Source organism: Lutra lutra, chromosome 16 (genome assembly GCF_902655055.1).
Source record: "Lutra lutra chromosome 16, mLutLut1.2, whole genome shotgun sequence".
Classification (NCBI taxonomy): domain Eukaryota; kingdom Metazoa; phylum Chordata; class Mammalia; order Carnivora; family Mustelidae; genus Lutra; species Lutra lutra.
In genome coordinates, this window is record NC_062293.1 from 53,973,710 (window position 1) to 53,991,283 (window position 17,574).

A 17,574-nucleotide genomic window follows, 5' to 3' on the forward strand; every position below is an offset into this window, starting at 1 on the left:
CATGAAAAATGATAAACTGGAATTTTTGCTACATTAAAATGTGTAAATATTGTAAAGAAAATTTAATGGTGATTAAATTAAATCTTACTAAACATTTTCTGAAAATTGGAACTATTCTGAAGTCTAGCTTTCCATGTCCCATCTGGCTGCCCAGGGAAAGACTTCAGCGTTGTGCTTTTCTGCCTTTTGGACCTTGACCTGTATACACATTTAAAAAGTTTTGCATAGCCCCTTTTGCTTAATAGTACAAAATGTCCCTCTGCCTCCGGGTGTAACTGTTGCAAGCAGCAGGCTAGTGTGTGAGCACCTCCAGGACCATGAATTGGAACAGGAAACAAAGCAAAGGAATGATCACTCAGTAACACTAGCAAATGATACTTCATACCACGAAGGTATACCATGCTATCTGATTTGCTCTATTTGATAACTGACTTGTTCTTTCCCTCCATGACCCACTTCTCTCACTCAGATCTTCCCCAAAACGGATCCGTGTCCCCCCTCCAGTGTCCGCAGTGACTCAAAGCCATGTCCTGTGTCAGCATTCAGACATTTGCTTGGAAGACACAGGGCAAGAGTTAGGGAGAAGCTTTTCCCTGGAACCTGAGTAGGGTTAGTCATGAGAGTGGTTACTTAGGGTCGTGGGTTGCCTAAATGGGACCACAAAGTTAGGTCTGTCACAGGAGGACCTCCTGCATGGCGGGGCTCTGAGCAAGGATGCTTCTTGTCCAAGGGCACTGCTGATGCTGTGCCCCGGGGTCCCTAGTAGAGCGGCGAGAGTGCCCTATGGCATGTCCACGCTGACGGACTGTGTCTAATGGATGCTCATTGATTGCTTTCCCAAAGTTTGTTTTGCCTGCACGCCTCATTTCACGATGAGGTCATATTCTGGAGGCTTTCTTTATAGCATACAAGTGAGATGATTTGGGAAGTTCCGTTCGTGGGACAGAAGGTGTATCTTTTTCTGCTGTACGAAACTGGGGACTGGGTCACCTGCTGGCAATTTTATTTATTTGTCTATTATTTATTTATTTATTTGAGAGAGAGAGGAGAGATCACACAGAGAGGGAGAAGCAGGCTCCCCGCTGAGCAGGACCCTGAGCCCAATGCAGGACCCGGGAATCAGGACCTGAGCCAAGGCAGACGCTTAACCCACTTGAGCCCCCCAGGCCCACACCTGCTGGCAATTTTAGAAAGAACATCCAGGCAGTCTGGCACCCTGGACCATGTTAAAACCACAGGTTCGAGTCGCCTTTCCTGTTTTAAACTTGAAAGACCTACTGACTTAGCAGCTACTCTGCGTCCAGAACCTAAAACAAAACAAAACAATAACAGAAGGAAAAAAAAATCAAAGACACCAAAAGAAGCACACGCCCCACTGATCCAAAATGTAACAAAGGACCGTCCTTCAGGTTTCCCTGCACCTGTCTTAGTATCCCCCACTGTCCTTAGTTTCCATTCCCAGGCAAGGAAAGCACGATTCTTCCCTTATCTCCAGCAACACATCTGCAAAGAGCTGATAATTCCGGGTTAGGAGAGGGCTCTGCTCGGAAGCAGCTGTCCACAGTAGCATGGAGCTGATAGCCCGGGTCTCCCACGAATCATTTATAAAACTCCCGTCAGGGCCAAGAGGAACCTTGATGGGGCTTTGTCGGGGCGGCCGCCACAGAGCGGGGAGGGGGTGCCCACCCTCCGCCCACACCTGCCCACGTCCATGAGGAACTCCATATTCCCCTTCTAGACCGTTCATCTTCTATCATCGGTTAAAGTACCAGATAGGAGGACAAAGAAAACCCGATTCTCCTTCTACTCAGGGTTCAAGTTCAGTGTCACTTTCTGGTGTCAGACACAATGGAAGGGAATTTACCCTCCACGAGGGAAGTTTCTTTTCCAGGGGCTTGAAATGTGAAGGTGGTCCAGCCCAGTGCATCTTGTTTCTAGAAACAGGGAAGAAAGCTCTGTCACAGAAAGAGAGTGAACCAGTGGCAGCGGAGGGAGGCCAGTGGACCAGCATCTAAGCTAAGCTTTGTGTCCCCTGGGCCGCCTGACTTCTCGGACCGTTTGCATCTGAAATGAAGGGGCTGGATTCGGGGATTTCTGAGACTCCTCCCATTCTCACGTCCAGGGGTTCTGCTGCCCAGCAGAGTAGTCCTCCCACTTTTTTTAAATCCAGAACATTCTCCTTTTAATCCCACCTTCGTCTTCTCTGTAATCAGTCTTCCCCTACCCACCCCACACCTCCCTTTCCCTCTCCCTCTCTCTGTTTTCTTTCTCTCTTTCTCTCTCTCACACACTCTTCTAAGGGTTTGTAAATATTTATCAGACTTCCGATCCCGACTAATTTAATTATGCTTCATCTCTGCTCTTTGTAGTCATTTCTTTACAACTAGCTGCTGAATCACTCTTTAAGACTTATTTCTATTCTGATTGTAGATGTCCCCTCGGTTTTCTTATACATGGACTTCTTTATTCTTGAGCTTTTAATTTTGCCCTGTTGTTCAACCGACGTGAAACTTCAGGGTTTTTTCCCCAAGGTCACGTCGATGCTAAGGTTTCTGAATCATTGAATATCTGAAAATGTTGTGTTGATATGACTTTAAATGAAATACAGCTTAGCTCAGGATAGGAGTTCTTCTCTTTTTAATCTTTAACAACCTTTGGACACTTCCTACAGAAGTGTAATTTCAACCCTCCCCCCACAACCCCCCGGCCTTGACCTTCGTTTTTTAAGTAGCTAGTTCTAGTGTTACTGCATTTGCCTTTCTATATGAATGCCTATGAAATGCTTTCTTTCTCAAACACCCAGAATTTTGCAAATAGTTTTCAAAGTGTGGATCTCTACAAGGGCTTTCTGTGATGGTTGTCACTTTTTAGTTTGGTGCCTCAGGAGTGTCTAAGGTTCAGGGTCCTTGGTGGCTTAGTCGGTTGAGTGTCTGACTGGTGATTTTGACTCAGGTCATGACTTCATGGGTAGTGAGATTGAGCCCCTTGTCTGTGTGTATGTGGGCGGGGGGGGTTCCATGCTCGGTGGGGGGTCTGCTTGGAATTCTTTCTTGCCCCTTCCCTCTGCCTCCCCCCCCACTGGAATAAATAAATAAATCTTTAAAATATATATTTAAAAAAGAAAATAATGTCTAAAGTTCAGAGACAGACCCACTGTGGAGAGGCATGACAGGTTCCTGTCTTTCTCTAGATGATTTCTTAGAAAAAGAGAGAGTTGTATGTGAATTTCAGGTTTTTTTAAAAGATTTTATTTATTTATTTGACAGAGATCACAAGGAGGCAGAGAGGCAGGCAGAGAGAGAGAGGGGGAAGCAGGCTCCCCGTAGAGCAGAGAGCCTGATGTGGGACTCGATCCCAGGACCCTGGGATCATGACCTGAGCCGAAGGCAGAGGCTTTTAACCCACTGAGCCATCCAGGCGCCCTGAATTTCAGTTTTTCTTGTAGTTAGGTTTTGTTTTTGTTTTTGTTTTTTTTCCCCCCTGGATATTTTTTGGCATCTTGATAGGACATTGGGAGAAGCACATCAGTTCTCGAGAACCAGACCCCCTTTTAAAACAGAATTTGGGATCCATGGATATAGAGTTAAAAATTATATTTTAAATCTTACAAATGCACAAATTCCCCCAATGGAGTAAACCTGGAAGGAGAAAATCAGGGTGAGGCATGGAGCCTTGGGAAACACTGGTCTATTTCTGTATTTTCTCAGTCCATGGATGAGATAATTCGTGGCCTGGCTTGGGGAAACCAAGGCATGCAGAGACATAAAGGATTCATGCTTGAATCTATGATGTAAGATAACTCTTGTTCCTTCCCTGTCAGGGTTCTTCTCCTCTCTGACCCAGATACAGATGTATTTTCTGCCCTATTATGATCCCCCCCCCCCCCAAAAAAAAAAAACCCGATCAACCAAGAATACTTGACTTCTCTCTCCTTCCCTGGAGCACTAAGGAACACAATGGGGCTTTGTTTGGTTGGTTGGTTGGTTGGTTGTTTTTCAAAGAAGCTTTCTTCCTTTGTCATAGAGCCTGGGGAGAGTTAGAATGCTTTCTCTTTCTTTACTTTATCGTTCACAGTTTTACCGGGAGTCGCCCATCAATGGCCGTGGGACACCTACCAGCCTTTACACGTGATGTTGACATACCTTGACGAGGGTTGGGTTATTAGAATCGTACATCTAGACTGGGTCAGCGTGGGGGCTGGTTCAGAAACATAAGCCTTCCTCCCCGACAGAAGCCAACTCAAACAACTCAAGGGAGTTTTCTTTCCAGCCTTGCAAGTCACGTTTAGAGTGGGGTCCCACATCACAACAGCAGGAAAAGAAATACTGATGCGGTTGGACCTTGGCCTGAGGGATGGCGGGCTGACAGCGCTGGGAGTTTGCTGGAAACTTCCCCTGCTCCAGGCTCACGCCGTCGGGGACCCCTGGGAGCCACCTTCACGCCAGGGCCATGCAAAGAGCATGTTTTTCCTAGAATTTCCTGCTGCCAGAGGCTTCCAAAAACAGACATGTTGTTTCTGTTGGGTTGTATAGACAAAGCAAATGTGTGCTTGCGAGAGCCAGATTTATTGACTCCTCAAGGTAAATTACCTTTGTGTTACAACTCCGGGGACATTTCCTTGTAGTGTGACCTTCCCTGACGGAAGAAAGCCTTTGACAAACATGTTCCGTCTCTTGCCTGTTTGCAAGATTCCAAGCAGAATGATTTGCGCTATGTGATACATAGAGAAGTAAGTGCATTGAATGCTCATATGTTTTGACAGAATATCGAAGATTGCCAATAACCCCCACCACAGGGGTCCTGCTTGTGCTGCCTGGGTGTCTGGGGAGGTTCAAAGAAGATGCACATGAAAGCTGAACAAACCTAGATTTTCATTCTGTCTGTTTCCCTCATTGCTGTGTGTCCTTGGACAAGTCGCATGACCTCTCTGAACCTATCTCTGCAACCGTGCAATTACGTTAGTAATTCCAGCTTTTCCCTGCTGTTAATGACGCGAGAAATCTTTATCGGATCTGGGTCTGTGGTAAATGCTTGGTGAGTGTCCATTGGCTTCTGTCTCCAGACACCTCCATTTGAATTCTTGGTTGCCCCTGCTTTGAGACCACTCATCTCCTGGACTTCCTGGTCTTTCTTCTGCCTCCAAGCACCAAGGGAACAGCAAGGGAATCTTCATTGGGACTAACCCCATTCTTTCAGATCTCATTGATTTTGAATGAATTCTGTTGATGCAGATTTGTCCTAATGATTTATACAAATCTTTTTTTTTTTTTTAGATTTTTATTTATTTATTTGAGAGAGAACAAGAGAGATCACAGAGGGAGAAACAGATCCACAACTGAACAGGGAGTCCCATGCGGGGCTCGATCCCTTTTCCCCCAGATCATGACCTGAACTGAGGGCAGATGCTTAACCGACCGAGTCACCCAGGTGCCCCTGATTTATACAAATCTTTTGATGTGATTGGTAGGGTTACACTTCAGAACAGAGCAGTTGTGAGGCTGTGCAGAGTCGTAAGCCTGACAAATTAACAATGAATTTAAGTTCTGAGCCATACATGGAGTCTTAGAGGTGGGAAGACCCTAGAGACCCGGAGGACAATAGTCTTACTGTTTTGCTTATGAAGCAGCCAAGGCCCAGAGTAAGAAAGTGATTTGCTCAAGATCACACAGTTTAGGAACAGCAGACTCAAGATGGGTCCACATTCCTATTCCCAGTTTTGAGTTTCTTATAAAATGATGTTGTCTTTATGGAGACATAGATGATCCCTCGGTATTATATTTTATAATAAAATCAATAATGTTTTGCCCTCATCAGAATTCTTAGGGAGAAATCTTAACTTTAAAAAATAAAAAAATTTAGCCTCTTGGCACCTGGGTGGCTCAGTCGGTTAAGCGGCTGCCTTTGACCCAGATCATGATGCTGGAGTCCTTCAGTCAAGCCCCATGTCAGGATCCTCCCTTAGCAGGTCCTTGCTCCTTCTCTCTTCGCTGTTCCCCCTCCTTGTGCTCGCTCGCTCTTTGCCAAATAAATAAAATCTTGTTAAAAATTTAAAAATATATAAAAATCAGTCTCAACTCTCCTTAAAGAGAAACATTCTCCCCCCCCCCCTTTTTTTAGAGGAAGGGGAGCTTCCTTCTTTTTTCAAAACAACTTTTTATTGAAGTATAACCAAATTCAGAAAAGAACACAAATCCCACGTTACACAGTGGGACATGCCCACCTCTCCAGAAGCACCTTGTGCCCACTTCCAGTCACTCATTCTCCTAAGGGTAGCCACTGTACCTGACATCTAACACTGTAGGTGGGGTTTGGCTGTTTTTGAAATTTTATAAGAGAAATCATACAGTACATACATTTTTGTGACTGGCTATGTGTGTCAAACACAATGGTGTTTATGGGATTCATTCACAAATGTTGAGTCATTCATGCCAATTCTGTATTTCATATATATCTTATTTATATATACATATATGTATGTAATACATTGATTATGTCATCAAAAAAGATATACACACACACACATATATAGACACGTATCTACATAGACATACATAAATATATACATACATCCTTCTGTTTTTGATGGGTCTTTAGGGAGCTTGCCTTTGGGGCTGTGATGATTAACTATGAGCATTCATGACCATGTCTTTTGATGGGCATATGTGTGATGTCTGTTGCATATACTCCTGGGAGCAAAATAGCTGGGCCATATGTATATATATGTGCAGCTTTGGTAGATCGTTCCAAATAGTTTTCCAAAAGTCATTATGCTAATTTATACTCAGACCAACAGTCAATTGTTCCGCATCTTTGCCACATTTGGAATTCACTGTGGTTTTTATTTTAAGCCATTCAGGTTGGTGTAGGTTACTGTGTTTTAATTTGCAGTCCCTTGGAGACTAATGAAGTGCAGTATGTTTTCATACATTGATGGACTCTTTGATACTGCTTTTCGTGTGCAGTGCCTGTTCAAGACATTTGCCCATTTCTCTTTCCTGATGTCTAGTTTTTTAACTCATTGATTTGTAGAAACTCTTTACATATGATGGATGTAAATCTCTAGTCAGGTATTTGTATTTTAAATATTTTCTATCATTCTCATGCTTGTCTTTTTACTCTCTTATTGGTATCATTTGGTGAACAGACATTCTTATTTTTCATATAGTCCAACTCATCATTCTTTTCTTTGTGGTTCTTCCTTTAAGAAACTTAAGAGGCTCTCCTAGGTCTCCTTCCAAAAGTTTTATTATTTTATCATTCGTATTTATATGTACCAGCGATCTGGAGTTGATTTTTCTATATGGTGAGATATCAAGATTTATTTTTCCATGTGGATAATGCAATGAAGGAGGGCAATTTTTTAAGGAAGAAGTACCTGAAGTGAGGGCTAATAGCAGTTCTGGTGGAAGGTTGCAGGCATGGGAGGACAGTATGAGGACAGAGGGAATTTGGAACAAAGGAGTAGGGTGAAGCACATGAGGTAGGTTCTTTCTTACCCATTCTTGAACGTGTGGTATGTGCAATGAATATGTGTTGTTCATTGCCTTCGAGGGCTGCCTCTTGGTGGTGCCCCTGACCATGCAAATCATGGTGATGCAGATGGTGGTGACCTTGCCTCTGGGACTATCAGTGGGGTGCTGTCATGGAGGCAGATCTGTCCTGTCCACAGTGTGGCAGGAGGAAGGCCTTCTGGGTCACCTTAGTACTCCTACCATAAAGTACTCAGTCGACTTAGGGCTTAAGTAAAAATAAATTATTTGGCAGGTGTCTCTTGGTTCGTACTTGGCCATTTCCTATACCATAGACCACTAGAAAACTATTCGAATATCTGTAGGCCCACAATGATTCAACCCAATGTGATTGGTTGGATCCAAGATGAAACCCCCAGGACATCCAGGAGGCACAATATCCTGAGTCACATGGAAGTGTTACCAAACAGTTCCCTTCTGGAAATAACTGTGCCACATGGCATGGGAAGAAACTGATTCCCCTTAAAAACTGAGCTCCCGTCTCCCACTGTAATAGGCAAATAACTTGATTTTGACAGTTTGTGGCCTTCAAACCAGGCACTGTCACTGCTGGAATGTCGTACATATAGGGTCTCTAATGGACAGGTGTGTGGCTGTCCCAGGAACATTTCAGAGGGGCTCTGACCTTCTCTTTACTCTTGTGATCTGGACTAGATGGGGCTCTTCTGGCAGCTGAAAATTCTAAACACCAGGCATCACCTTCTTTTTTTTTTTTTTTAAAGATTTTATTTATTTATTTGACAGAGAGAGAGAGAGAGATCACAAGTAGGCAGAGAGGCAGGCAGAGAGAGAGAGAGGGAAGCAGACTCCCCGTTCAGCAGAGAGCTTGATGCGGGGCTCGACCCCAGGACACTGAGCTGAAGGCAGAGGCTTAACCCACTGAACCACCCAGGCGCCCCAGGCATCACCTTCTTGAAGAACAGTTCTTGGTATGCTCCTTCCCCTAATGGTCATGTCAACTCTGCTTATGGTCCAGATTGCCCAGCCCCTTGGCTTGATTTTTCGGGTAAAGTGAGCTGAGATTGGAGAGGTTGGATGACTAGCTCGCAGTCACCCACCCAGTGGTGAGCAGACGCAGGCTAAAGAACATTATTTCCTAGTCAGACAGTTCCATAATAGCGCATAAATTATTATATTCCCCTTTGGTCCAGCAAGAGGAAAGCAAAACTGTAGCCTCTTTCAGCATCTTGTGCTAAATGTTTAATTATCTGCAAAATCAAAAAGGCTCTTTTGTCTAATTAAATTCTACTGATGCAGTTGAAGACCTTGTCTTCTTGGTGAGTTTTTTTTTTTTTTAAACGATAATACAATAAAAATAGATGTAACGTAATGTTTACCATTTTTAAGTGTGCCATTCGGTAGTCCTAAGTGCATTCACACTGTGGAGCAATCATTTTACAGAACTCTACCTCTCGCAAAACTAAAACTCCATCCCATTAAACAACTCCCTCCCCATCTCTCAGCGTCTGGTAACCACCATTCTACTTTCTGTCTTTATGAACGTGACGACTCTAGGGGCCTCATATATGTGAAGTCACATAATGTTTGTCCTTCTGTGACAGGCTAGTTTCCCAGAGCAGAATGTCCTCAGGGTTCCCCCATGTTGGAGCAGGTGTCAGAATTCCCTTCCTTTTTAATGACCGAATACTATTCCATTATGTGGAATATTTTGTTTCTCTGTTCATCTGCTTATGAACTGTTGGGTTGCTTCTACTTTTGGACTGTTGTGTTCTTTGGGGAGAAAGAGCACATGTGTGCAACCCACTCTGTAATAATCCTTAATTTGCTTGTGAGATCCCTTCTTAACCCTTGCCTTCGGAGCAAAGAACAAATAAGTTTTCCTGATTTTTCCTTATCATTCTGGTTTCTATCCATTTCCACATCCCCATACCTACCCTTAACATCTCCAGATCTGCATCACTATTTAGAAGTGAAGTTACGTTAGCATCACCTGGTTAGCCAGGATATTAGGGCCTCCTAGGAGCCACTCCTCCCATCGTCCAGTCGGATTTCTCACTCCCCACCCCAACTTGTCCCATCTTTAGGGAAACTTGATGTATCTTACTATACACACCTTTCTTCTCCCTTATTAGCCTGTCTGGTATCTTTTCCAAGCTTTCACGATACTGGGATGGCTTTTTTTCTGACCATTCGGGCCCAAGTCCTGGCACAGAGTAGAGTCACAGTGTGTGTCTCTCTCAGGTAAGGAAGGACGATTTGCAAGTTTTCAACACTTTGAAAAACAGTATTCCAAATGACACACGCATTTCGGTTTTTGTGATAGATGAGCTCTACTCTAAACATGGAAATTCAAATTGCGGTAAGAAAATGAATAAAGAAATGAAAAAGGAGATGACGATTTAAAGAATCCTATTGTGAGTCCTTCTACAATATAAGCTTCATTAAGGATTTATTTAGACTATCACTTCTTCCTTTTTGAAAAAATCAGCTTGCAGGCAGCTTCTGGTTTGCTGGGACTCCCCACTGTTGCCCTGTCCCCCCACCACCCCATGCCAAACCAGTCCGTTTTCCACATCCCAGAGATGACAGTCATTAATGTGTTTTTCTTCTGAAATCCTATTTTAGCTCTTTCCTCTTCAAATGCCTATTTTGGATTGCTCTTTCCCCACTCTATTGAAAGGATGGAAAATATGGTTTCTTTTTTCAGAGATGTTAGTGGGATTTCCTCTCATGCAGCACAATCTCTGGCCAGAATCTGGGCTGAAAAGGGCTGCTGGAGATCTCTGTGTTCCTCTGAGACAGGAGAGAGGAAGATTGAGATCCCCAACCAGTAGCTTCTGAGCAAAGTATTTTCTCTCTATCTTATGGGCCAAAAAAAGGAGGTTGAGTAGTTAAAAGTCAGAGATCACAAGAAAAGAGGCAAGAATGCTGACTTTTTTTTTTCTGTTTTAATCACCAAATATTCTTTCTTATCACTTTTGCTGGTGCTTAGTGTTTGCTTTTGCTAACCCAGACTTTTTTCACAGAGTTGATCAAATTTCCTTCACCAAATTATTCCAACAATGTCTGTATGGATCTCCTGGCTCATCTCGTAAAGGTGTAAGCTAAGCTTCCACAGAGGGTTGGCCTCGCCAGTTTCTCAGTTCTCTGTGGGGAGAGGCACAGTGATGAGGCCATGAATTCAAGTCGTGCAGTGACACCAGTGTGAGCGTGGGCAGTGACTGCTACCTGGGTCTGCTTTGCGGCAACGCTGAATTTTGGTTGCTGCTTGATCTTCCCCAGACCCAAAGGTATATTTAGGGAGTGGGGGATGGGTGACATGAAAGGTTCTTTTGCAAAAAGAATTGCAGGTTTCTGGAAACAGCAAAAAGCAAGAGAAATCAGATATCTAATTATCATGTCCTTCCCTAAGGATAAAAGCAAACATAACCAGACTAAAATACCAAAGACAACAAAAATCTGAGAATCCCAGCATCACTGAACTAGCCAAGGGTCAATGGCTTATTGTACAGATGTTGAGGAATTTGTGCCAAAAATAATGACAATGGGAAGCAGAATGGGTCTTTTAAAAGTTCTTACATAAATTCCAGTTAGGTAACATATGGTGTAATATTCATTTCAGGGGTACGCTAGAGTGATACAGCACTTCCATAGGTTACCTTCTGCTCATCACAAGTGCGCTCCTTAATCCCCATCACCTGTTTCATCCGCTGCCCCCCACTCACCTCCCCTTTCAGTTTGTTCTCTATATTTAAGAGTCTGTTTCTCAGTTTGTCTCCCTCTCTTTTTCCTTTGCTCATTTGTTTTGTTTCTTAAATTCTGCATATGAGTAAAATCATGTAGTATTTACCTTTCTCTGATTGGCTTATCTCCCTCAGCATAATCCTTTCTAGTTCCATCCACATCACTGCAAATGTCAAGATTCCATTCTTTTTGATGGCTGCGTAATATTCCACTGTGTGTATAGATCACATCTTTAGCCATTCAGCAATCAGTGGACATTGGGCTACTTCCATCATTAGGCTGTAAGCATGGGCATGCATATATCTCTTTGAAAATTAGCATTTTTGTATTTTGTGGGTAAATACCTAGTGGTGCAGTTGCTAGGTTTTAGGGTAGCTCTATTTTTAACTTTTTGAGGAACCTCCATTCTCTTTTCTAGAGTGGCTGCACCAGTTTGCATTCCCACCAACGGTGCAAGAGGGTTCCCCTTTCTCCGCATCCTCCTAGCACCTGTTGGGGGACCAGAATGTCTATGAACCAGTTGATGTGATGTCTGAGACAGACTTGAAAGTAGCTCATTTGTGGAGGAGGGAGTAGAAAGGGAGGGGGTTATGAATGAAATGAAATTGGCCACCGGTTGTTTTTTGAAGTTGAATGTAAGGTATACAAGATTGACATTACAATTCTCTCTACTTGGGGTTGTGTCTGAAATTTTTCTTAATATAAAGTTAGCAAATAGTGTAAGTGGGACTAAATTATAGGAAGTCAACAAAGGCAAATTCACATAACACAAAGTACATTATTTTCCAACCATTAGAATTAAAAGTAAAAACAAAAGCAATCCTAGATCACACCAGGGTTATAAAGGAGATTAAAAGTACAAAACACAATTAACTAAGTAAATATTTATGAAAATGACAATAGTACATGTCAAAACATGAAGTTTGACCAAGTTTGTAGGTAAAGAGGTAAATAATAGCTTCAAAATGCTTTTATTATGTGCAAAAAGGGATTGAAAATAAATGAAGCATCCTGCTAAATAAATTAGGAGAACAGCAGATCGTTAGGTAGAAGAAGAATAAAGGGGAGCATTAGGAAGGTAAAATGCAAATAAGTGAATTTAAAAAGATAACAGAATAGGGCACCTGGTGGCTCAGTGGGTTGAGCCTCTGCCTTCGGCTCAGGTCATGGTATCAGGGTCCTGGGATCGAGCCCCACATCAGACTCTCTGCTCAGCAGGAAGCCTGCTTCCCTCTCTCTCTCTCTGCCTGACTCTCTGCCTACTTGTGATCTCTGTCTGTCAAATGAATAAATAAAATCTTAAAACAAAAAAGAAAGAGAAAATTATTTTGCCAGGCGCTTGGGTGGCTCAGTCAGTTAAAGGTCTGACTCTTGATTTCAGCTCAGGTCATGATCTCAGGGTCTTGAGACTGAACCCCAGGTTGGGCTCCATGCTCAGCTGGGAGTCTACTTCTCTCTCTCTCTCCCTCTGCCCCCACCATGATCTGTCTCTCTCTCAAAGAAATAAATTTTAAAAATCTTTTAAAAAATTATTTTGCTACTTACACTCCTCTAGGATAAAGAAAAATGTGAAACATTTCTCAACTCATTTTATTGGTGGAATAATTCATATTTTAGCCAATGATTAAGCTATTGATCTCAAGAAAAACTACAGGAACATCCCATTAGTGAATATGAATGAAAAATGGAACAAAATAATTATGAACCAAATCCAGGGTAATATTAGAAGAAAAATCTATCAGAATCAAACGGAAATGGCTTGTATTCCAGGAATAAAAGTGAATCCTGTATAAGAATATGTAGAAGTTTGATTCTTCTCACAATGGATCAGAGGACAAATTTAGTGTGGTTATTGAAATAAGTCCCAGCTATATTTATTCTAATACTGATTTGAGCCGAGCTATTTCTTATAAAACTTGGGATTAGAAAGACAGTGGGTTACTATCGAATAGTGGATGTAATGGTAGTATGTTTAAATTGGAAGAGTAAATAGTTTTGTCTTTCTGGCTCATCCTTTTTGACTGGCCCTGACACCCACCAGTTCTCAGTAGGTACTGTTTGCTTGACCTAGGTGGGAAAGTATGCTCTGTCAAGACCCCAGTGGCGTATTTTTCTTTCCACGGGGCAAAGTGATCCTAACGTTCGTTCATCAGGAAAAATAAGCAGACAAGATTCAAGAATGTTTAGAACGGCAAAGAGCCAGAATTCACTTTGTCGTGGGGAAAATACATGATAATAACAACAACCGGGCCCAGTCGAGAGGAACCAAGATCTGCAGACTGTCGCAGTGATGGCGTTTCAGGTTCGATAAATGATGGATTGTTTAATAAGTTTTGTTTGTTAACAGGAAAATTTAGAAATTCTAAAGAAAAGTAGTGTTGCGAACCAGGCAGTGGCTTTATGTTAAATAGAACTCCTTTGTTTGTAAGAAAAGTACAGAATAGGGGGCACCTGGGTGGCTCAGTGGATTAAGCCTCTGCCTTCCGCTCAGGTCATGCTCTCAGGGTCCTGGGATCGAGCCCCACATCAGGCTCTCTGCTCAGCAGGGAGCCTACCTCCCCCTCCCCCTCTGCCTGCCTCTCTGCCTACGTGTGATCTCTGTCAAATAAGTAAATAAATAAATTCTTTATATATATAAAAAAAGAAAACTGTAGAATAGGCTCAGGGTATTTTAATACCATCTCCTAGTAGTGTGATCGTGTTATTATTAGGATAGTCTAATTTACCTAAAGAATTTGATGAAGGTGACTTTCTGACAGCAGTGTGGGTTACAGATAAAAATAAAATAAAGAATTACGTAGCACTTAAACTCTGTGCCAGGCCCGCTTCTGAAATATTGAAGGATATTATATTAATTTAATCGTCCCAACAATCGTATGAGATGAATATTACTATTTCCCATTAAATACCCAAGGAATGGGCTCCTGGGTGGGCCGAGGGTCTGCCTTGGGCTCAGGTCCTCAGCCCAGTGTCCTGGGATTGAGCCCCATGTCGGGCTCCCCACTCAGTGAGGGAACTTGCTTCTACCTCTCCTCTTGGCGGGTGCACTCTCTCTCTCTCTCAAATAAATAAATAAATAAATAAAATCCTTAAAATAAATAAATGAATACACGAGGAACCTGAGAAGTCTGTGCAACTTCTCCATCTAGGAAGTGGGAGGGTGGGCACCGCAGCTCAGGCCCCCCCACCAGGCTCCAGAGTCTCGAGGACACTCCCCTCCCTGCAGTTCGCTTTCTCTCTGTACAGCAGGGAAGGTCGCTCCCTTTGCAGCCTCTAACAGGCCCTTTTGCTTTTTCCCCAGGGACCTGATGCCGAGGACCCTGGAGGGCCAGATCACCATGGAGAAGACCCCCAGTTACTTCGTCACCCGCGAAGCGCCCGCGCGCATCTCGGCCATGTCCAAGGACACCAAGCTCATCGTGGTGGTGCGGGACCCGGTGACCCGCGCCATCTCGGACTACACGCAGACGCTGTCCAAGCGGCCCGACATCCCCACCTTCGAGAGCCTGACGTTCAAGAACCGCACGACGGGCCTCATCGACACGTCGTGGAGCGCCATCCAGATCGGCATCTACGCCAAGCACCTGGAGCACTGGCTGCGCCACTTCCCCATCGGCCAGATGCTCTTCGTGAGCGGCGAGCGGCTCATCAGCGACCCGGCCGGCGAGCTGGGCCGCGTGCAGGACTTCCTGGGCCTCAAGAGGATCATCACGGACAAGCACTTCTACTTCAACAAGACCAAGGGCTTCCCCTGCCTCAAGAAGGCCGAGGGCAGCAGCAAGCCCCACTGCCTGGGCAAGACCAAGGGCAGGACCCACCCCGAGATCGACCGCGAGGTGGTGCGCAGGCTGCGCGAGTTCTACCGGCCGTTCAACCTGAAGTTCTACCAGATGACCGGCCAGGACTTCGGCTGGGATGGATAACCGTCTAATTTAAAAAGAAAAAAAAAATATCAAAATATAATATATTTTTTTACCAATCGGTAGAGGAAAGGCAGTTTAATATTTGTGCTGAAAATGTTTGTTTCAGTATTTTTTTGTTTTTTGTTTTTTGTTTTTTTCCCAATGAATGTTAAGAGTGTTCTCACCTCTGCTCCCATCTTTGTGGGTCACCGGCACGGAACATTTGGATAAACAAAAAAGGAAAACCTCACGCATTGAAATACTTGGCAATTTTCGATTTCTGTTTTATGTTTTATATGCACAGTTCTAGGCTCTGAGCATCGGTCGCCGTGAAAACTTTCAAAGAAGTCCTAAGGGTAAATCAGTCTCTGTTTCTGTCTCTGCTTCTCTCTTTCTGTCTCTTTTCACAGGTCCCAGATAAAACTCTCTCTCTTTATATTTCCTCCCTTTTAGTTTTTTTCCTTTTCTCGAAAACCATTTCCCAGTTAATAATACTGCACGTTTGCCCACCATCTCACAGTTAACCACGGTGTTTTCAAATAAAACACCTTCTTCCATCTTTATGCGATGCGGTAGAAGAACGTAGCAGAGATGATGATCCCCATTTTACAGATAAGGAAACCGAGTCTCAGGGAGGTTGGGCAGAAACCCCATCGTCCACTTGTTCCCTTTTCCATGCCCCTTTTTTCAGAGAGAATGAGAAGTAACACAGCTCTACGTTTAGAAACGGTTGGCTAGTTTGTGAGGCAGGACAGAGAGGGTTTCCTGTTGCCTTCGAAAGTTCCTGGCCAGCCCTATGACGCTCTGTCATGAGGAGTCACCAGGGTTCAAGGACACCTGGGCATAGTATCTTTTAAGAGCCAATCTTGGCAAGTTGAAATGCCCTGAGCTTGGAACTCTTGGCTTGTTTGAGGCTCAGAGAAATTACTGGATTCTTATTTGGAAAACGAAATGGACAATCACACTAAGAACAGGACAAAAAGTATTAGGAACATAACCTAGTTTTGGTTTTGACTTTTTTTTTTTCTAAAAGAAAAACCCACTTCAGTAAGAGCTTACTGAATGAATCTCATTTTCCTTTACCTCTTTATTTAACAAAGAAAATCTGCTTCTCTTTGTAATATCTCATTTCTCATCTTGGAGCTAATACTAAAAAGATGATTAAATGTTATTATTTTTCATGGGCAGAGGACTGTCACTTTGTCACTTTATTTTTCCCCACTTCCTGTTCACACCAAGAATAACGGAATATTCATGAATATTTGGAAAATATTCTAAGAAATACAGATGTGGGTAAAAACGGAGGTTTTTCTTCTCCCTTCTAGTTCTCTCATTCCCCATTTAAATAGCTCGAATAAATCAATAGTTTATTAACAGTATTCCTTTCCTCTCTGAGTGGGCATTAACAAGATTAGCATTAATGGGAATTAAATTGGTTTAGAGAGAAGCACATATGCACAAAATATATAAAACATTTATAATTAGTCTGTCAGCAACATTTTATTACAGGTTTAAACCCAAGAGGAAAACGTCTCCTATCTTGTGGAAGTTTTCCATATCTGCTGAAAATTTAAAGGCGCAGACACTATGGTATTCTTAAGTAATTATTGTTTATTTCTCCGGGGTTGTCAGTCCAAGGAAACTAAAGTTGCTGGAAAACATGCAGAGTGCAAATGTGCATCGACCCTAAAAGCTGCATCAGGTGAAATAAATCTTTCCTGAGAGGGCTAACACGGGATTAAAATGCAGGGAAAAAGGGAAAAAATTTCTTAAGTGTCTAGATATTCCAACATTGCTCCCAACCCTTGAATTTCTGTGTGACTATTCCATTTATGAGAAAAAGAAAAATAATTCCCAGGTCTCCTTTGTCCAGTAGATTTTCTTCCCTTCTGGTGCCCTTAGTTTTCCAATGCAACACCCTGTTTTCACTGTACTTAAATCATCACTTCTAGAAACAAGATACTCCTCTTAAACTCTTTGCATTTTTTTCTCTTAACTCATTTTGTTTGTGCCTCTGATCCTTTTGTAAGCATTTGCTTGGCAATAGGCAGATGAGGCTTGCACAAGGAAAGGAGTGCATCTAACAATTGTATTGGGCAATCTTCCTCTTTCTGTGTGAATAATAAAAGAACAGAATTGAGTTCAAAGCTCCTCTTCTTGTACGTAGATTTTTTTTTTAATTCTTATTTTATTTTTTTAAGATTTTATTTGTTTATTTGACAGAGAGAGATCACGAGTAGACGGAGAGGCAGGCAGAGAGAGAGAGAAGCAGGCTCCCTGCTGAGCAGAGAGCCCAATGTGGGACTCGATCCCAGGACCCTGAGATCATGACCTGAGCCGAAGGCAGCGGCCCAACCCACTGAGCCACCCAGGCGCCCCTTTAATTCTTATTTTTTTAAATAATGAATGACTCTAGAGCCTTCTAGGAAAACTTTGTA

At 43.0% G+C, this 17,574-nt stretch overlaps 1 protein-coding gene across 1 annotated transcript in view; it reads left to right on the forward strand.

The window, feature by feature from the left end:
• The window catches only part of HS3ST3A1 (heparan sulfate-glucosamine 3-sulfotransferase 3A1), a 92,073-nt gene extending 74,815 nt beyond the window's left edge, over positions 1-17,258 (forward strand). Inside the window, exon 2 of the mRNA XM_047708926.1 lies at positions 14,536-17,258. Coding sequence (XP_047564882.1) covers positions 14,536-15,157 — 622 coding nt within the window. The 3' untranslated portion in view covers positions 15,158-17,258. The remainder of the gene's footprint in view (positions 1-14,535) is intronic.
• Positions 17,259-17,574: the final 316 nt, after the last annotated feature.